This window comes from Scylla paramamosain, chromosome 15 (genome assembly GCF_035594125.1).
Source record: "Scylla paramamosain isolate STU-SP2022 chromosome 15, ASM3559412v1, whole genome shotgun sequence".
NCBI lineage: Eukaryota > Metazoa > Arthropoda > Malacostraca > Decapoda > Portunidae > Scylla > Scylla paramamosain.
This window is the reverse complement of record NC_087165.1, coordinates 6,573,512-6,596,011: the sequence shown is the minus strand read 5'-3', so window position 1 is coordinate 6,596,011 and position 22,500 is coordinate 6,573,512. Positions and strand designations below refer to the sequence as shown.

The 22,500-nt window shown below is 40.8% G+C and overlaps 1 protein-coding gene and 1 long non-coding RNA gene across 4 annotated transcripts in view; one reads left to right on the top strand and one right to left on the bottom strand.

Annotated features, from left to right (window-relative positions):
• LOC135107332 (uncharacterized) overlaps positions 1-22,500 on the bottom strand; it is a 140,733-nt gene that overhangs the window by 37,961 nt on the left and 80,272 nt on the right. The window contains exon 4 of the long non-coding RNA XR_010271710.1: positions 3,014-3,088. This is a non-coding gene — a long non-coding RNA (uncharacterized LOC135107332). The remainder of the gene's footprint in view (positions 1-3,013; positions 3,089-22,500) is intronic.
• Positions 10,449-22,500, top strand: part of LOC135107331 (echinoderm microtubule-associated protein-like CG42247) — a 100,063-nt gene continuing 88,011 nt past the window's right edge. Inside the window, exon 1 of one of the 3 annotated variants that reach the window (XM_064017041.1) lies at positions 10,449-10,740. Coding sequence is in view for 2 of the 3 variants with exons in the window: in XM_064017038.1 (XP_063873108.1) it covers positions 22,381-22,395 (15 nt within the window). In the remaining variant the exon portion in view is untranslated. Of the gene's footprint in view, positions 10,741-21,245; positions 22,396-22,500 lie in introns of those variants that run through there. The other 2 variants (XM_064017038.1, XM_064017039.1) reach the window with 2 other exon arrangements.

The following is a 22,500-nucleotide window of genomic DNA, read 5'->3' as shown; positions in this document are numbered from 1 at the left end:
CCACACTTCCCTCTCTCAAGATGAAGAGGAGGAGGAGGAGAAGTGAAGTAATAAAAAGATAAATAAAATGAAGAGAAGGAGAAAGTAAAAAAAAAGGAAAAAGAACAAGAACAAGAAGAACAAGAACAAGAACAAGAACAAGAACAAGAAGAACAAGAACAAGAACAACAACAACAACAACAATAACAACAACAACAACAATAACAACAACAACAACAACAAAAGGGGACTAGTGAGGACAGCGAGGACAACAACGAAGACAAGGAAACGAGTAAAGGACAAGGACGAGAATGAGGAGGAGGAGAGTGAGGAGGAGGATGAGGAGGAGGAGGAGGACGGTGAACAAAATTATCTTTTTCCTTTGATGTTTCTTCTATTAATTATGGTGGTGATGGCAATTGTTCCATTTGACATACGTAAACAATGCTGATGTATAAGATTTGCACTTTATTCTTCTTTTTGACTTTCATAACCATTCTTTCAGAGTGTCTTCTTAGGGCACTGTCGCCTTCATTGCCTTCATTGAGAGACAGAGAGAGAGAGAGAGAGAGAGAGAGAGAGAGAGAGAGAGAGAGAGAGAGAGAGAGAGAGAGAGAGAGAGAGGGACCTCACTCATCTTCAGCCAGTCTGCTTCCCCTCAGAACACAAGCAATCACTGGAAGCAGAGCACCAGTGGAGGCTTGCACAATTAGTCTTTTCACGGCTAATAGCAGCAGACTGGTGATGCGGGTTTGATGAACACTTACTGACACGCATTTCCTAGAAGACCCTCCACCTCTTTTCTCACTCTGTAGTTGACTCAATCCATGGCCATGACGAGAAGGATGAGAGTTGGTTACCCTGATGATATTATCACTAGCAATACATCATGATTGTAAAGAATCAATCTATGAAAAAAAAAAAAAACTCGTGGAATAGTACAGTGGTTCTTGTCCATAAACCAACTATTTAACAAATTTATGGATGCAGATGACAGGTGGAAGTAGGTAAATACTGTTTATGTTTCGTTCAGGGGCTACCACTTGTAGGCTTCATGAAGCTTATGTAATAACGCCACATTAAGGCATGGTTTTAGAGTTGGTTATCAGCAGATGCAACTGTAATGAAGTTCTGTATTCGCCGCCAATTTCCTCACATTGATCAGTCCATAGGAGGCACAGATGGCATGACAGAGCTTAACTGAAGGAGAGACAGACTAGGATGTTGCGCAATGGAGGAGTGACAAAGGCAGGAGCTGATTTATGATGTGTGGGGCCATGGGCTGGGGGGAGAGCAGGACACTGAGTGATATCTGATTCGTTGGTTTAGTATTGAAACGTCTTATTTCCCTCTACCCATACTTATTACTGAAGGAGATTGCAATGAATAGAATCACCGCCTGGGAATGTTATTTTACCACTAAACCTTTCAGGTTTTCCCATAATCATTTACAACGTTTCAGGAAGTAAACAGTTCACTCAGGGAAGCCACAGAATGCCTGACTTCTGATCTCTCTAAAATTTCTGATTGGGGCAGAGCAAATTTAGTATTGTTCAGTGCCTCAAAAACTCAATTCCTTCATCTATCAACTCACCACAACATTCCAGACAACCATTTTCTCTTCTTCAATGACACTCAACTGTCCCCCTCTTCTGCACTGAACATCCTCGGTCTGTCCTTTTTACTTATAAAATAAACTGGAAACTTCACATCTCATCTCTAGCTAAAACAGCTAAAACTTCTAAGATGTTAGATGTTCTGAGACGTCTCCGCCAGTTTACCTCATCCTTACAGCTGCTGACTCTGTACAGGAGGCCTTATCCGTCCATGAATAGAGTATACTTCACATGTCCGAGGGGGTTCCACTCATACCGCTCTTCTAGACAGGGTGGAATCAAAAGCTTTTCGTCTCATCAATTCCTCTCCTCTAACTGACTGTCTTCAGCCTCTTTCTCATCGCCGCACTGTTGCATCTCTTGCTATCTTTTACCGCTATTTTCATGCTAACTGCTCTTCTGATCTTGCTAACTGCATTCCTGCCCCCCTCCCGGGGCCTCGCTGCACATTTTTTTTTCTTTTTTTTGTTATAGTCACAAAAAATAAGTCTTTAGTATATAGAGAAGATGATATTAACGTCTTCCCTCTTTTCCCAGTACTGATACAAGCAACACTTTTTTTTTACAAATTAACAAACGAAAACTATAACAGTGAAAGAGTTTTAAGATGTCGATCCTTAGGCAGTGACTTACTCGATCCCATAAACGTATGTATAGGGAATCTGAATAACACTCCGAGTTTGTATCTCGGTAGAAACTCTCTTTACCTTGGACGGGTGCCCGCTCCTAGCTTCACCCAGCCTTATAAATGGGTACCGGGCAGCTATGAGAGGGAAAGTAAAGACGGCGAAAAAAGGAAGAAGAAAAAAAAAAAAAAAGGCCCTACTCCATATTCCGAGGCGCCACCAACCTTACGCCATCACTTAATAAAGTTGGATTTAATAAAGAGCTTGAAAGATATTGGTTCTCAAATAGAATGGTAGATAAATGGAATAGAGTCAACAATTAAGCTGTTAGTGTTTAATCATTACGAAGCTTCCAAGGAAGACTAGATAAGTATATGGATGGGGATGACAGGTGAAAATAAGTAGGTATGTTTTGTTTACGGACTACCACGTGTAGCCCTGATCGCTTCTTATAGCTTCCATTATTTTCTTATGTTCTTAACAATTAATCGACCCCACTCCTAAAACTGCCATTGTTAAAAGCACAGCAACGTGGAAAGGGTCAAACACATGCCAGCATTTATGGGTAACCTCTGCCCTCGCCAAACTGACAGACCAGTTTCAGGAACCCTCCAGACAACAAAGAAACCTTCCCTTACGAATTCCTGTGACACCCTCCGAGCCACACCAGGTAGCGGATTAGGTGACTAAGGTCAATGGGATATGCTGTCTCAGGCATGAATTTATAACATTCCTGACATACTAAACACACCGGAAGATTTTAGATTCAGCAGTTTTATAAGTGGCACGTACCTTATCTATCAAGGCCTTTGTGAAGTCCTTGAAAAACAGACTGAGAAGTGTTTTCATCTTGTAGTGCTCACTGATCTGTAGAAGAAAATGTTCGTGGTATGATATTTCGAAAGATAAATTACTGCGAATTCCACTAATGACCAAAATACTATAGAGGCTAACCGTACATAACTCTGTATAACCTAAAAGTATCGAAACCTTTGTGAAATCTTTGAAAAACAGACTGGAAGTATTTTCATCTTAAATCGTTCACTATGTTAATTATAATATAAAACTACAGAAATACTCAATTAGCTAACATGCCCTAACCCAGCATGATCTAAAGACAAGTATATGCAAAACTAATCGTGAGGCAATCTAATGTTATTTTCCTGTCACGTCAGAATATTTATGTGTATTTTTACTGTCACCCGGCGCGTTTCATCGATGACGATCTGAGATATTGTTTCTGAGGGGGTATGGAGAGAGAGAGAGAGAGAGAGAGAGAGAGAGAGAGAGAGAGAGAGAGAGAGAGAGAGAGAGAGAGAGAGAGAGAGAGAGAGAGAGAGAGAGAGAGAATTCATATAAGAACGACCTTCCCCCATCAAGGTCTCTTAAACAACAGCCAGTGACTAGCGTTGAGAGACGGATGACTGATGGATGTCTAACGTAGCAACATCGAGCTCATATGGAATCAGACCTCAGGAATGGAGACGCAGTGTGCTGAGAATGGTGATGATGATGGTGATGGATAAGCTGATGGTGGAGGAATGACGCGAATAATAAATGTAATAATCTGCGTCATCTTTTGTCGTCTGATATTGTAATAACGTATTCAGTCATTTTTTCCACAATTTTTTTTTTTTGTTTGCTTGTTTTGATGATGGTGACAAGAACGAGGAAAGTGATAGTGAAAGAATGAAAGGAATTAAGAGAAAGAGGAAAAAAAGAAGGAAAAAATCGACCTAAACCTAAAACATAAGCTGTAATGATATAATTTCTACATACTGCTGCTGCTACTACTGCTACTACTACTACTACTACTACTACTACTACTACTACTACTACTACTACTACTACCACTAATTTACACCACCAGATCTCAGTAATACCGCTAACTTAAGGGAAGTGTTTTCTTCACCTTCCTACGACTGTTTTGAAAATTAATGGATTATTTCGTGCATTGGTAGTGAAGTTCTCGTCTCTCTCTCTCTCTCTCTCTCTCTCTCTCTCTCTCTCTCTCTCTCTCTCTCTCTCTCTCTCTCTCTCTCTCTTTTTTTTCATGCATTACATAAGTCAATGCTTTTTTTTCCTTTTTTTTTCCCCGAGCATCTTTGAAAGCTAATGGCAGAACAGCCGTCATTTTCTTTAAGTAACCCTACATGATTTCACTGAACAAATATAAGACCACAGGCACTAAAAAAAATAAATTACTCCATCACCGTTATCCTGTCAGTGGAATGTTTGGTGTATTCTAATCTTGCGCCAGATAGTTTTGCTAAGCTTGTGGCAGAGCTACAACGGTGAGAGAGTTATGAGGGGAATATCAAGACACTCTAGATTAATCTGATCAACGAGATTCAAACACTTGTCTGTTCAACTTATTTGGTGACCTGCAATTACGTGGCAGTACTATTTAATCTGTAACGTGGCAGTACTAATAATTTTTCATTAGCTTTTAAGGCCTTCGCCAGTCTGTAATACCACGAGTATTTCTTGCCATAGATAGTATGTATTTAGGTAGGACAATGTTAAACTGAACGGTATACAGGTAAGTGCATAATTAAAATGACGAAATAACTGTAGCATCCATGGTCAGGAAAAAGGGGTTGCACCTTCCCATGACCATTATTGCATCTGATATTTCCTACTGTAAATCTATGATATATATATATATATATATATATATATATATATATATATATATATATATATATATATATATATATATATATATATATATATATATATATATATATATATATATATATATATATATATTAAAAACAGAAGACTGACTGAGTTGCTAGTAATGCAGTCCTTCAAGACTACAAAAGGCCAGGTGGGCTACACAAGGTAGCTTCTGGGCAATATTTAAGACTTACCATTGTCATTCTCATTCATGAATTTGGCGAACCTTCTGCTGAAGGTACTGTCTGTGCATCTGTTACATCCTTACTAAGTTTTTTTTTTTTTTCATTCATTCACAATCCCATTCGTAAACTAATTCTTGCCTGTCTCTTTTTTAAATCTGGATTTGTCAAGCTTACAATCATACAGAACTGCAGGACACGGAGGCCGCATTTTGTACCACTTCACCGTCTACTACATTCTTACAAAGTTTATTCCATTCATCCACAGTCCTATTCGAAAACCAGTTTTTGCTTATCACTCTCCTTTTCAAGCCAGGACTTCTAGGTTATAATCATACTGAACTACAGAACACAGAGGAAGCATTCTTTATCACCTCAAAGTCAGGCTCTAGTAGATGTTATCGGGATTTTCATGATTCTAGTAACAGTTATAATTTAAAAAGGATAATATATCATCAGTGGCAAAAACTCCCATAAAAACCAAACAAATAATCTCTGTGACCTTCGAAGCAATTATTGTGAGATTAGAAAGCGTTTCAAACTGCGGAAACCAGAATGCAAAGAGCCAGTGACGAGTGAAACTAAGAGAGCCTTCACCACTAACGTTACTATAAAGAAGACGTCATGTTAAGGAAAATAAGTTGATTAATCTCCAACTGGTTATGACTTCCATGAAACCTTCTGCTTCAGCTTACCAAGGAAAATAATATATGAATTTGCTTGAAGGCCTTGTATATATTCAGACATAACATGCTGCAATGACACACAGGCCAAGAAAAATAAATAAATAAATCAAAGAAAAAAAATAATAAATAAAATAAAATAATAATAATAATAATAATAATAATAATAATAATAATAATAATAATAATAATAATAATAAAGTTGGTACTCTACGACTGAAATTGAGTTCCATGAAATTTGTTTCCTTTCACAGAAAATAGAATAAAATAAAATAAAATAAATAGATAAATACAATAAAATTAAGGTATAAATAAAATTGCCTTCTCCTGTACAATAATAATAACAATAATAATAATAACAGTAACTAGTAAATATGAGCAGTCGCTTACAAGTTAACACAGGATTAGGAACAAAATTACACGTAGATCTGTAACTTTACCCAAGCTGCCAAATATTAAGGTCTTCCTTGAAGTGACATCGTTTTCTCTGGCTTCCCGTCTAGCCCACCACGTGCTCGCCTACGTCCGAGGATACTGGCTTGTCACTGTCCTCCTTGTCCCACCTCTTGCTAGGTCTCCTAACATGGGAGGCTGTCTGTTAACTCTGAACTTCTGAAGTTTGAATGAACGTGAAAAGGTGCAACTCTCATTATAAGTCTTCTTCTTCTCCTTGTTCTTGTCATCACCGACATCATCATCATCATCAACATAAAAAAAAAATCCTATACATCGGTAATGCATTTTTTGTCCTTAAGATTAAAGAAAAAAAAAAAAGAAAAGAAAAAAAAAAAGGAAATTAACCAAAATGAATAAAAAATAAAGTAACTAATTAAGATAAATGACTGGCATGCATTTTATAAATAAACAGGGAGAGACAACACACAAGAGCATTGCAAAACGTCAGATCTTCGAATAGAAATTTATAAGTGTTTCTCGGAAGGGTCAAAAGATCGTGTTCACACCGTCGATACACTGAAGGAGGTGGGCATGACAGGTCTGGCAGTGAGAGGCCAGCATGTTGCCAGTATCATTCCAAGAGCCCCAGTTTTTTTTTTTTTTTTTTTCTATTTCTTATTACATGATACACATTTGCTATGAGTCACGGTAAATTTACAGTTGACATCGCCTCACTCTGCCAGACGCAGCTACATTTTTTTTTCTCTCAGGGAAGTAATATTAGGCATTCAATTTTTCTAATGCATCATTATTTTCGGAATATTCTACGTAAGTTAACGTAGTTACCCAAATGCTACGTTCGCCTGAACAGAATCTAAAATAATAGTAACATAAAATAATTAAGTAAATAGATAAGCAAATAAATAAATAAATAAAAAAATGGTTAGATAAAATTAATAAAGTAAATAAATAAATACAAAATAAAAGAAATGAAGCACAGAATAAATTAAAAAGAATGCACCATTAATGACATTTCGTACATAGAAATGAAGCATACAACGTTAGCATAGAAGCTGTAACATCTACCAGGCTACGACAGGTGTAACTCTGTGGTGACACCTAATTCACCTGTTAGACTGCCGTTCAGCAAGCTTGTGCGGGTCGATGCGCTCCCTTGACCCTTCCCAAGCCCAGGCTGGCTGACTGAATACCCGTGGCGTCACACTGGCGTCTTAGCAAGTGACTAAAGGCAAAAGTTGTAACGATGATAGTATGTATATCAATGTGTTTTTTGGACGTGAATGTGATAATCAAGCAGAAACCTTATCCATAATCGTACATAGGGACACATGGCATAATAACCTACTTTCAAACGTGAATCGACTAGGAGGAGGAAGAGGAAGAGCAGAATGAGGAAGTGCAGTCACCCCCGCCCCGTCATTCTTACCAGGAAATTCAGTTGAACGTCGAGTCGGTGGCTACTCAGCTCACGCAAGGCAGGTAGATGGGGAGGCAGACACCCGCCACGCACTTGACCGCCACACGACACCATAGTAAGGAAGGGGAAAGGCGATAGTGATAGGTTCCTGTAATCTTGGTACCTGCTTTTATATCTATATCCTTTCTCCCTCGTTTATTCCTTCTACTTTCTTACTTCCTTCTTCATTCTTGTCTGATATTCTTCCTTTTCCTTTTTTTTCTTTTTTCTTTTATCGTGTTTCATCTTTACTTGGTGTTCCTTGGGTTACGACAGAAAGGTGAGGCAGAGGAGGGAGAGGGCGAGCACGGGAATGGGCGACCTCCTGCTGGCCGCCACACTGCCTCACCACTCACTCCTCCTTCCTCAGCGTGTGTGCAGCCTCTTCCTACTTGACATATATTATTCAGAGGCTTCAACAAGTGAAGCCACCTATTCATCTCAGCGGACTTTAATAAGAGGAGGAGGAGGAGTAGGATGAGAGGAGGAGGAGGAATAGGAATACAAAATAATGCAAATAAAAAGGATAAAAAGGAAGGAAAATACATAGTATTAGATCTTGATGTCCTTACTAGGCTGTCTGTGTACACTAACAACAAGTGGAAAAGACAGGATAGCAAAACTGGAGGAGGAGGAGGAGGAGGAGGAGGAGGAGGAGGACTTAGGATTGCACCGACAAGGGGATAGGAAAAGGGGATCTTTCAGAGTAATCTTATCTCGGCAAGCATCAAACCTGCCATACCAGACAGCTTGCAGCGGCCGATGTGAACAGAGAGAAAGTGTTGGGAGGAAAGGGACGAAGTGATACAACAGGCACACAACAGATCTTATGTTTCGCCTCTCCTGTTTACGGTATGCACCTGTATGATTTGGGCAAGTACTTTAGCTACTGGGCGCACTGTTACTCGTCTGTTTCAGTGATAATCCTTAAAGTCCATGTTCTCAAACGTCTTGAGGGGTTTATCTCGACTACTTCTAAAGGGCTCTGGTAAAAGCTATTTGAGTTTTTAAGTATTTTCATGGTTCCGGGGAAAGGTATGAGGATTATGTATGTTCAACAGGAGGAACATTATTAAGAAATTGACTAATCATATATGTCGCATTCAAAAGTAGTCCTGATGAGAGTAAAGAGTGTTTTAGATCACGGGCCTGCATCTCTCTCTTCCAAGGATCGCCTGCAGGTTTTCTACTATTATTTTCATTAGTGATAAGTAACATTATTCACGGGAATCGGTGACTTTGCTGCCACTGAGGACTGGCGGTTTCTAATATTCGTTATCTAAGGCACTGATGTTCTGCCAGTCCGCTCGTCTCACCTGCTCGAAAACCTATCTAACTGTTACGTCTATGAGTATTTTCAGGCTGCTTGTCTTGCTAAAATAATAGATAATTTTTTAGAGATAGAAAGATTATAAACTAACTATAATTACATCTTATAATGCACAATCAACTATTTTCACTAGTTCTGACAAAATCTCACGAGTTACTTTATCAAGATTTTTTTTTTCAGGGGAGATGATAGAAATAGGGATCCAGAAATTAAGAAAAGAAAATATTATTGAAAAATTAAATAAGTAGGAAAAAAAGGAAGATTCATCTAGAGTTTGAGCCACAGCAGTGTAAAGGATCGCTACTCCAATGATACTATATAACTTAAAAAAAAAAAAAGAAAAAAACACCAAGTCCCTAAACAAAACAGTTCAAAAGCAAGTCAAAAATTCAATTATGAAATGTCTTGAAACTTGTGACCGTGAAAGGTGGATACTTATTACGAGTACACCGATGAAGACTAAGTAAGGCAGCGCAGGTAAAAGGAGGGATGAAGAGAACAAGAAAGGGAGCAGCTCAGAGTGAGAGGTGAACATGAAAAAAGGGAGAAAGCTTAACTTCAAGAACCAAAACTGGAGAGCAGCAAGAGACGTGAACAAAGGAGCTAATAAATGCGCAAGCAAAAAGGGCGAATGGCGGCACCTCCTTAAGTGTAGCGGGATTAGAGGAACAAACAGGAAGGGTTGAAAGATTAAAATGATAGATTCATGCACAAAACCTGTCAGACTGGCGCTGTGGTGGCTTGGGCAGGACGATGGATAGATCTTTGTTCAGCTGGGGAATACATATATATACCAATGTGTGTGTGTATGTGTTTGTGTGTGTGTGTGCGTGTGTGTGTGTGTGTGTGTGTGTGTGTGTGTGTGTGTGTGTGTGTGTGTGTGCTCAGCATGAGGTGTTGAAGAGCAATCTATCCTCATCAACAAAGGGCTGTGATGATGACGGGTGCTGATGATGAAAGGCACAACACCCACCCTCCTCCTCGTCCCTGTCTTAATCACCATCATTCTCCTTCTCAAAACACGTCTAACTAGGCAATGAAAAATGATGACTTCAACATATTGGAGCGAGTATTCCCCCTCCCCCTCTCTCTCTCTCTCTCTCTCTCTCTCTCTCTCTCTCTCTCTCTCTCTCTCTCTCTCTCACACACACACACACACAGGTACACGCGTTCATGTGTCCTAAGGAATTTTTTTCTATTTCAAATAGTTCACCTTAGCAACGCTGACGTACAGAGGAAAGGAAAGAGAGAAAAGAAAATGTGTTACGTATTTCTACCCAACAGTAACTGATGGGGTGGCCAGCAGGGAGCGGCTATCAAGCCATAGTGACCTTGACTGTGTGTGTATGTGTTGTGTATGTGTGTGTGTGTGTGTGTGTGTGTGTGACCATCATTACTATACTTCTGTGGGCGTCCGGGATATAGAATGACGTGACGTGTGTGTGTGTGTGTGTGCTACAAGGGCCTTACCGTGGGTCAGTCAGGGAGGCGCGAGGGACCTAGTTAGCAGCAGGGCGTGGGGAGGCGTTATGACCTGCAGGGGCGGGACTAGGAGGAGGTGCTGCCCCCTTTACACCTTCCCCCACCAGGCCCGCGGGTCCCTTTGGTCGTAAGTCAGGGCAAAGTGTTCCAGGAAGCCCTGCCGCCAGCAGTGCCGCGCCACCAGTGTCGCCTCAGCCCGGCAGCCGCTTGGAGGGACGCAACCACTTTCCCCGCACGACACACCGCCGGGCGTCACTCTTTCCAAACTGACATACTTACTCATTTTGGTAAGCGACTGCGGCAGTATATTTTTCTCCTCTACTTATGTAATCACGCTTTCGTTAGTATGGTTGCTGGAAGAAGCAATGAATATTATGAAGGAATTCCCGAGGACGATTACAAGAAGAAACCGTGAAAAAAAAAAAAAAAAAAAAATCTAAGTCGATAAACATTCGTAGAAAGAGAAAGAAGCTTAAGGACAAGAAAATACAAAATACTAGCGCTTTACACGAAAGCTTTTGGGAAACTGCGGATTATATGCGATACACAAACCCCTGAAACTCACTTCCAGGCGTCTGAATCTAACGGACTTTACCAAATATCTGTTTAACGGGGGAGGCTTACGGATACTCGAATAAACACTACAGCTCAGTTTCCTGCGAGTCCAGCACGAGGAAGCACGAACTCAAGAAGCTATTGCAAGATCCCTACGTCCTTCTGTACACCGTCCCTATTCCTTGTTGTCACGAAACAGTTTACTCATGAAGAAAATGAGAAAAATGGTGAAAATTCCCGAGTTACTTCATCTGTCTCTTCTCTCCCTCACTCACCCGCTAAACTGCACCTTATGCTTGCTTGCTTCATAGCTTCAGTCCATCTCCTTAACCTGCATTATCTTCTCTTCTGTAAAATCGTAGTCAGTAGTCGATTAATCTGCCGCATTCACTTCCACTACGTCTTGCGCTTTCCCAGCTAATCCATTTGCAATCTCCTTCGTGGTGAGTCAATAAGGAACTGCAAAAGGTTCGAAAAGTTTATGAATGAGGATGATAAATGGAAATAGGTGGGCATGTTTTTTACAGGGACTGCCACGTATAGGATTGATGATTTCCTGGTGTCTAGCAGTTTTCTCTCAGTTCAGAGCTTAAAATTGATACATTGCCAGCAGATGAGAAGACTTACGATTAAAGAAAACGTTGAAAGTGAGTGCGGCAGTTTAATCGACTACCGATTGTGACCTCTGACTGTTCCACTGAGGAAGCTTACAGTGGCTCCCCTCCCTCTCACTAAGCACTGCACGAGGGTTACTAGTGGCTGTCCTCTCCACTCCCCTCTGTCTCGTGTGTCCGACCATGGAGAGGGGAATTATGTTGGCTGACTTGATTCCACTCCTCGCCTCGCACAGCACGAAGGCTACAAGTGGTTCACCTTGCCTTCCAGCCGTCCCCTCACCCTGTAGTGCCGGGGCTGGGTGAGGGGAACTGGGCCAAAGGAGGGGAATTATAGTTGGCTTTCTTGCCTGACCTCACGTGAGCCCAGAAATGGATGTCTCGTTAGGTAACTCAGACCACATTCCTTCGTTATGACCTTCGATACCATGTTGCAATGCTCCGCAACGCCTTGACATCATCTCCTGATTCACTTCATTCTTGCCTGACCCACGTCCGCCCCGTCCCCAGCGACCCCTCCACCCCTCCGTCTATTACCATTCTTGCTTGTCGTGTCTGTCTTTCTGCGAACGTGTCTCACCTTCCGAACAGGAGTTAATTTCCCGACCCTTCTGTTTCTCTATAACTCTTCCCCTGCGCTGCCGCGACCCTCCGTGGATACTCAGGTTCATCCAGGTCTTTTTTTTCCGATCCACGAGTAAGTTTACGAAGCGCCACAATGACTGCCGCCTCTCCATGATCTATTTGACTCATGGCTCGTAATTTTAATCGCTTTGCTCTTACATTAGGGCTATTTTCAAAGAATACAGATGTAATAAATTTGGTTTTCGTGGGTGTTTTCTGTTGGTGGTACTGTCCTTGGTTAACTTTCACGCAATCATGAAAACACCCTGCAAAGCCCGATATAACTCCCCTTTGGGTTTGTTGAATGTAAAACACAGAGGAAATGTTTATCAATAAACTTTTCAGGATCAGATTATCAAGATGCAAAAAATAGTCTCTCCTACGTGCCTCTGAATAAGGGCAGGAAGTTTCTACCCGACAAGGATCTTCAAGGAACAGGGCGCATAATAATACGGATCTTAGTTTTCTAGACGATGTCATCCTTCTTCAGCCTTCTTCCCAAAGTCTTGCGCCTCACAGCAACACCCTTTAGAGCCTCTGAATAAGAATTGAAGTTAAGGTAACAGGTCCGTAATTTGACAATGATAATTTATCTCCTTTCTTAACGATGGACACTACATTAATTTTCCTCCACTCTACCGGCACCTTTCCTGAATCTAGTGATTTCCTTAAGATATTAATTAACTAGCGGTTCACTAATAAACTCCTTACATTCCTCTAGTGTTCTGGGATATATTTCGTGTGGTCCTGGCAACTTAAACTTTTCAACTTGTTTATCTCCTGTTCCACTATCTCCTTAGTTATAAAAGTATCTATCTTCTTCTCAACTTCCGGAACTTTTTTACGCGGCAAGGATCTTCAGTGAATAGGGCGTGCCATAATATGCGTCTTAGTTTCCTACACGATATCATGGCTCTTCAATTCTCCTTCCAAAGTCCTGCGCCTCACAGTCACAGTCTGCACGTATCAGGACTGCCTCAGTTCGTTCATGAGCTCTCTTCCGTCTTTCTATAGCTCACCCGTCTATCCTAGCACGCTATTTTATCAGTCTTATAGATCACATGACATCCCCATTTTTATATAAGACTTCCCTCTGCCTCACTCCTACTATTTTTCCGCCCCCTTTCATTTATTTTTAGCTCCTTTAGCACCTCTTAAATCCACGCCAACGTACAGTCCATTCACATTTTCAGCTCGACCTTCGTAGCCTTCCCCTCTTCCTTTGTCCCCTCACTGACCATCCTCAAAGGCTGACATGCGCATGGCCACCCACCACGTCCTCATTCCCTCCGTATCACGAGGCACGCTCAGTTGTCGCGTGTTCGCCGACCTGACGTGTTGCCGCGGTAGGAGTGCCAACCAGGTGCCGCGGGGATACGAGAAGCGATGCCGTGTGCCTGTGTGCGTGCGTGCATGCGTGCTTGTCACCGCTGTATTGTCGTGGTGCGGTGATGCAGGAATAGCGGTGGCTGGCATGCGGTGGCTTGGTGTTGGTGTTCCGTTAGTGATGTGTGATAGTGGAGTGTATGTGTGTGTGTGTGTGTGTGTGTGTGTGCGTGACTGTAATTATCGTGATGATGTGTTGTTGTGTCTAATGATAGTGGTGTTGATGGTGTGGTGTTGCTGCTGATGATGATAGGAAAAGGTGTATGATTGTCTATGTATGGTGAAGGACAGTATGGTGAGGTGGTGATGGTGGTGGTCAATGGTGGTGATGATGTGTGCTGGTGGTAATGATTTATGGGTGTGAGATTAACGAGTATATAGTGCGTGGTGGTAGCAATGACAGTGGTGGTGGTGGTGGTGGTGGTGGTGGTGGTGGTGGTGGTCGTGTGTCTGTATATGTGGCGTGAGGTGACGATAATATACTGAGACAATGCAAGACCTTATCGAGAAATACACACACACACACACACACACACACACACACACACACACACACACACACACACACACACACACACACACACAGAAAGATAGGATGAAGGTGTAGAAAGAGAAAGGGAAGGAGGAGGAAAGGGGATAGAAGGACAACAACATACGGCTATATAGAAAAGCATCTGGCGGGGACAAACAGAAAAACTGACACGTATAATTATAAAAGAAATGATCACTGCAAAACGACTGTCGTGAGGAAGCTTTCATCCGGGGATTAAATAGTGTGGCGACCATTATTACGGGGGAGGAGACTGGGAACTGACACGCCACCAACACCACCACCACCACCACCAACACAACCAACACCAATACCACTGTATCGTCTTCTGTTGATATTGCCAGTGTGTGTGTCTGTGTGTGTGTGTGTGTGTGTGTGTGTGTGTGTGTGTGCCTTTCTGTTTGTTTACCTGTCCTTCTTTCTGCGCGGTTATCTGTCCGTCTGTTCGTTTGTTTGTGTTTGTATATACGTATGTCGGTCAAGGTCGGTTGGTCCATTCGTCTCATGCCTTGCAGCTATTGGTCTAGTGACTCTAGTCTTGTTAAGTCCTATGCTATTCTTAGATTGCAGGACCTTCTATGCTGTTCCTGTGCCTTGTGGAATTATGATCAGAAATGCTTGAAGGAGAGAGGAAGAGCATATTTTCACTGCGGTAACAACAACAACAACAACAACAACAACAACAACAACAACAACAACAACAAAAACAACAGCAGCAACACACACACACACACACACATACATGCACGTAACATACACCTATAACACACACATCCAAGAGCAGACACGTGTCCATGTTATGTGGCTTCTGTGTAAATTCCACAGTTCCAGCTCCATGAATTCCTTGATGAAAGTTTCACTCAAATTAGTTCAATTCATTGAAAAATTCCCTTGCTTTTGGCCAAGAGAAACAAAACTTGAAAAAAAAAAGGCTGTAAGTGACAGTCTCTTAAAGAGACTGCCACTTACAATGAAGACACTTTGAAGACACTTCAAAATTACATTTTTAAGTGTTATCAAACCTCACAACTGAAAAAAAAAAATTAGGTCACTGCCAGGAGAAAATGCAGAAGCAGACGGAATACCAAAGTTTACCAATGAAACTTGTCTTAATTTTCTCATTGGGAAATTTTCACCCAGTATAATTCATGCCCATAATGAATTCCTCTATCCTAAACTAGCCTGCCTTCACCTACTCTGAATAATTTCCTCGCATAGTAATTTTCCCCCAATCTAAGCTACCGCGTCTACATTTATCATTCATAAATAATAATAATAATAATAATAATAATAATAATAATAATAATAATAATAATAATAATAATAATAATCCGAATTATTCCCTCCCATGATAAAACTACCGTTATTTAAGCCACCATGTCTAAAACAAACATAAGGGAAATGAATTCTTGGGTAAATCTAAAGTTTAATGTTCCTGTGGAAACGTGGAAATTTACGTCTTACTGTCTATATATGGCACCCTTCCTACACACGTGTTCGTCCCTCAAATCTTCTCAAGTTTTGGGAGGGATTCAAGGCAAAGAGAATGCTACGCAATTCCTTCTTATGGTGTTCTTCACGTTACTTATCGAAATCTGGCTGGCACCACTAGTCTGTAATCTTGTCCCAGTACGTAATATTAGTTCCTTCACACGTGTACCTCATTCGTGATACTTTTAATTCAGGTGTTCCTCGTGTTAACTATCGAAATCCGACACACACTTTAGTATACAATATAGCACGCGTATTAGTATTATTATTACCATTAGTTCTTCTACGTGATACCCTCTTTGTTCGTGCGGCTCTGAAGTCTTTCTAAGTGCAACATGTTTGAGTTTCCAGCCACGATCTCAGACTTTTTTTTCTTACTTCTTATATCTTACTTTTAGTAATCTTCTTGTTACTTGTACCCAACGTCCTCGCTTACTCTTTCAATTTCATGTCTCTGATTGTACGCAAGTTTTTCTTGTGTCTTTATCCTCATGATCTTTCCATTTTGCTAACTTTTATTTTTCAACGGCGTCTTCAGTCCTTCACGACCAATTCTTTCTCCTGCCCAGTTTCTGTACGACTGCTTTTTAACCCATTCGACCTTTTTTTCCTTTCACAGCATATCTCTTTTTCCTCAAAAACCGTTCTAGTCCTTTTGCATTCCCTCTCATACCTTTCACAGCTCCTCCAGACTTTTCATACCCTCTCCTATTCGTCCACGATTTTATTTTCCTTCCTAACCCATCCAGTCTCTTCACAAACCATCCTGTACTTCACAAGCCTTCCAGACCATTCATATCCTCTTCACCTCTTCAAAGATCTTCTGTTGCCTCCCAACTCTTCTAGTCCTTTCATAATCCCTCTGCACCCTTAATAATTTTCTCCAGGGCGTCCAAAGCTCCTCGTTCATCCCACACAACCCTCTGTATCCTCTCCACAACTTTTCTGTAGTAACTTGATGCAGGGTGGAGTAAAAACCATACAGCAACAAGTGGAGCTATAATTGCTCCGAGGCAGAGAAAAGCTGGTAGTCGCCGTTTGGTTGAACCTGACCTGTCTCCAAACTTAATGCAGTCTAAATAGCCGACAAGTATGGATCCTTGGTGAATGAGTGAAACCCAAGTAATACTGAATGAAAGAGGAAGCATTTCATTTAAGAATATTACAACTCTCCTTTAAAACAATGTATATAAGAGTAAAACAATATAAAATTACTCCTAACACAACGCTATCCAATTTTTCCAACCCTCCCTGATCCTCTAAAATTCTCACACGTCTCCAAAATTTTTCATATTCTTCCCTATTTTTCCAGTCCCTTTCCAACCCTTCTTTTCAGCTTAAATCCTTATTAGGCGTCGCCATTAATCCGCTTATTCCTTTGTCTATCATGTCTTCTTTAATGCAGTCTTTCCATATTATCTTAGGTCTTCCTCTTCTTCGCATTCTTATCACCTCCAAATCCATTCATAGCTTTTACTGCAACGTGCTGCTCTTCATTTCCTCTTTTTTTCCATCCCTTTCTATTCCTATAAAACCTTTCCTATATTCACCACAGTCCCTCCACTTCACCCCTCCCCCAAACTAACACCCACAACCTCCCTGTCCCTTCACGACCTCACGCTCCTTCTTAATCCCTCATGTCTACTCACAACCTCTGCTACACCCTCCCCAATCTCACCTGTTCCTCCCTGCCGCCTCCATCCTTCAGCCATGACTCAGTCATTCCTTCACGTCTCTCAACATTTTTACGATCTCCTCCATCACTCCTAAGACTTTATATTCTTACATGTTATCAGCACCTCCCTGTCTCTTCCCCCCTCCTCTCTCTCTCTCTCTCTCTCTCTCTCTCTCTCTCTCTCTCTCTCTCTCTCTCTCTCTCTCTCTCTGCTCTTATCTTCTGTTATTATCCATACTTCTTTATTTTTTGATTTTCTTCTTTCTTCATTCAACACTTTACGAACTATTCATCCTGTCAGCACTTCATTCTATTTTCTTCCACTCTTCTTTCCCTTATATTCCTCTCTCTCTCTCTCTCTCTCTCTCTCTCTCTCTCTCTCTCTCTCTCTCTCTCTCTCTCTCTCTCTCTCTCTCTCTCTTCCTTCCCTCTTACGGTTATGTCGTATATCACTGCTAATTAAAGCCGGCGTTCCCAGGTGTTGGCAAACTAATTACTGACCCTCACCTGAACGGCCTTGGACGCTGCCTGGCCCACTGATAGTAATGGATGGACGGACGCCTGTTTTCCATTTTTTTTTTTTTTTTGCTTTTAATCGTTAGGTAGTTTTTTTTTTTTATTTATTATCACTGATTATCATCTTGTCTTTCTTTCTCAGACCAATCTGTGTTTTTTACATTTTTTTGGGAACTTTTATATGCTTTTACACTTTTCACACTTTCACTTTTACAGCATTTTTTTTTTACTTTTCCACAATATTGCACTTTTTATACTTTTAAAAGCTTTATACATTTTTTTTCGTTCTCATATTCTTCCTTACTCTTTTTTGCTTCTTAATTTTTTTTTCTGTTTCTGCTGCAATAAACACAATTTAAATTTATTTAAAAACTTTCTAGAAAAAATATAATTCACAATTTTTGAAGAAAATATAGCGCTTTTTTCTGTATTTTTTTTTTTTTTTTACCTGATCAACTCATTCACTAAAAGAATCAAGATATATGGGAGGAAAGGCTTACCCTGTTCTATATCCCTTCGCATCACACATGCATTAAGCACATAACAGTACTATGTCCTGATCCAGTCCTCTTTATATAGAAAGTGACGCTTCAGTGTTTTTTTCTCCTTCGTCCTCATTTCTTCACTTTTCGCTGTAATTATGAGTTTTGCCCCTGGGTACCGGTAAGAGAGAGGGTAGCTTTAACCAAGCTGGCGTCTTACGGATCTAGCGGGAATTTGTGATCGCTGGTCAAGGGTTGTAAATGTAATGGACAATGGATGTAATGGATAGTCTCTCTCTCTCTCTCTCTCTCTCTCTCTCTCTCTCTCTCTCTCTCTCTCTCTCTCTCTCTCTCTCTCTCTCTCTCTCTCTCTCTCTCTCTCTCTCACGCAAAATCCACTTTCACAGATTAGCATTTACACACATATTCTCTCCTGCCTTTTCCTGCTGCATTTCATGCCGCCACCTGTGTAGTTTAAGAAGGGCGGAGTTTGAAGGAGACTTTCTGAAGCACCCAACCTCCTGTGAATACCATTGCGAAATCCCAGTATCTCTCGGTAAAGTTGCCTGAGTGCTCGCCAAATATATACAAGAACTAGCATACACGTTTACATATACATAAGTGAAGGTTGCACGAGCATTTCAAGCGTGTGAGAGTAGGTGCTTCAGTTACTTTATGAGGGCGTAATGCGTCCCTCAATTAAGGGAATGTGGTTTTAGAATCAGTGTTAGATGGTCTGTATATTTTATATTTGGTTTACGATCATCACTGGACCTACTTACGTCTCATCATAGGTGCTATCACTGGCCAATAGTCGAGCAATCTGTCCCACGGGATGCCATTGGGTTCAGTAGTTTCTCTCAAGGTCAAGTACTCTGATCTGTTGATCTCTGAGTCCTCAGTTGTCGTGTTTTTGTAGGACTGTCAGTAGACTGTAAGGGTTGTGGATTAAATGAAAACGCAATGGAAAATACGTGTAAGCAGAGCATATTACTTGATTTCTGAAGACAACTTTAATTCACGTACATACACTGTTCGTATAAACAAACCTCATTATTTCAATCATGATGATAATCTTAATACAAATACATACCCTGTACATTTAAATAGAGCATATTACTTGATTTCCGAAGACAACTGTCATACACATAAATATTATGTGCGTCTAAGTAGTGCAAATTACATGACTTCTAAAGACAACCTTAATACACGCACATACCCTATATGTATAAGCAGAGCATATTATTTGAATTCTGAAGAGAACTTTAATACACACACATACATAGCGTGTCCTTCCCGATCCCAGTATTTTGAAACGCACTGTTCTCACACCACGACTATTTTCAAAGGGCACAGAGACGTTTAGCTAGGTTCTCAAGAGTGTTCCTCGTCTAAATAATGTATAAATCTTGGTAATATCTTACTGGAACCATGAAAACATTCTTAAAAACTAGTGTTATTTCAGCTAGAGCCTTTTGAATGTAGTGGAGGTGCGGCGCGGAAGTATTTCAGAATATTGTCATAAGTAATGAGGCAGGAACTGGTCACACGCTGTACAACTCCACCTACCTACTCACGCTGTTCTTCCCCCACCTCCGCCTGATGGTCACACCTTTACAAAATTAACGTAAGGGGATGCCGTCCTTGTCTCTATAAATACTAATCGTGACCGCAGAGACGCGCGTGTAGGAGTTTTATTACCTCGGTGAAGTCAATTTGTTGCTGAGATCGTGACGTATTTTTTTTTTTCCCTCGAGAAACATCGTCGAAAAAAAAAGTCAGTGGGTGGGTGATTGCGTAAACGCCCTGATGCAGTGAATGTGTGGTCGGCATCTCATGCACTGCTCAAGAGGAAGTTAGGTAATAGCTGGACCTTCATTTCAGCGATCATTGTACCCTAATTTAATGAGTATTAAGTTATAAAACTCACAAATAATGTGTTTCTGATTTCATACATACAAACACAAAAAAAAAACCCTGAAATATTCGTTATTAATCCATTCATATCTTAGGATCTTCATTTAAGCGTACGTTGTATCTTGAGCAGATGAGTATTACGTTGAAAAACTCTACCATGTTTCTTGTTCCACAGTACAGAGAAAGAGTGGAGAATTGCGTCATCTGCGTATTAAAGTCACGCCATTCACACCTTAGGAGGAAGTTAGATAATAGTGTGACCTTCCCCTCAGCAAACATTGTACCGTGAACTGAAAGTATTAAATCATCCACGAGCAATGTGTTTCTAATCCAGCACATCGTAGGGAGTTGAAATTTGCGTCACCCAGCTACTAAAAGCTTCGGAATATTCTACACTAATTCATTTTCTTTGTTCAACGACATTAGGGCTTGTGTCCTTAAACACGCTGTGTTCTCGTAGGAATATTTTAAAAGGCCACAGAGGTGATTTCTTTGGTTATCATGGGCATCTTTCCCTATCTACGATATACAACCATTAAACTATGTGCAGAATCATGAAAACACCCTTGAAAACCCCCATAATTCTCCTTTGGGCTTGTTGGAGATTGCTGAGATGCTCGTAAGACAATGGAGTGTTTGGGAATATGGTCCTAAAGTGACGATCCGATGGTGCATCTGATCTACAGCGACAGTGACTCAATTCTCAAGATTTTTAGGGATTTAGTGCAGCTCTTGTGAATCATGATTAAGAATTCTGTAGAATGTCTTATTAGTAAGTTCAATGGCGGTATGCGTAGGATTAAATCTGTTCTGTCCCTGTGTGTGTTCTGAAACACACACACACACACACACACACACACACACACACACACACACACACACACACACACACACACACACACACACACACACACACATACACACACACACACTCGTTACGAAATATACGCATTAGTTTCCTCCTCTAAGTTTTTTATGTTTATGAAAGTTCATCGCAGTTTCTTAGTCGTAAAATGACTACATATTTCTAACTTGTCTAAGAACCACTAATTTTTTTTAATATGTAACTGTTCTTTGCATAAAACACCAGCCTATGTTTCATCTATAAAACAGCCGTAGCATATTTTGAACCACGACATATATACTTTCCAATCATTGATCCACCATAATTTTCTCAACTAATAACCAATTCATCCTAAATCATGGCATCTCTATATAGCTTTCCTCCATAAAGTAGCCGTTAAGATGCCTTTAGATAAGATCATTATTTCCTCAATCAATTAACCTCCGGTCTCCTTACTTAACAATTAATTCACCCTAACCAGACCTCAGTCTATCCAGTTTTTCCTCCATAAAGTAACCACATTATGTTTTAAAATCAGAATACACTTTCATAATGAACTCTCTCCAGTCTCTCAAGTTTTTCTTCCTTAAAATAACCACACTATATTCTAAAACCAGAATATACTTTCATAGTGAACTAGCCTCCAGTGTTTTAATTCAATAATCCATTCACCCTAAACCGTGACATTTCTTGGCGCTCTCCAGTTTTTATCTGTAAAATACATGTAACCGCGATACATTTTAAACGATATACTTTCTCAATCAACTAAGACCAGTCTTTTCATTTAATAATCCATTTACCTTAGACTATAATACCTATTGTGGTTCTCCAGTGTTTCCTCCACAAAGTGGGGCACGAAATAAACTCGGACACTGCATAAAACTCACGGAGGAATGTAACAGGCGGGGCGGGGTGACGCATCGCCATGACTCACGATTAGCCAAGAGACTGACCGACCGACCGACCGACCAATCTTTTTTAGCGCGCCACGTAATCCAAGCAGGAAGCAAACGAGGCATGCACCACCATTCGTGATCCGGAAAAATAAAACATGGACGTGTAATGACAGAGTTTTTGCGATGCCGATAGAGGAATGCATGAGGCGATGAATATGGAGTGTGCGAAACCTCTCGAAAAGACGGCCAAACGGAAACAAAAGAGGATCGTGAAGCGGGGCCCAGCGCGGAACAGGTAGCATTCGACAACGGGGTCACTGGGAAAGAAGGACTTCAGGCTTACTTTTCCGTCTGTCCTTCTCGACGCACCCTTAGCCATGGGACCCTCTCAGGTAAGTGGTAGGACGGCTGTAGGAGTGTGGGTGCTAAGTGAATTCTGTTTTCATTGTAGTGTGTTACCAGTGTGTTGTTGTGTATTAGGGGGTTCAATAATAAGT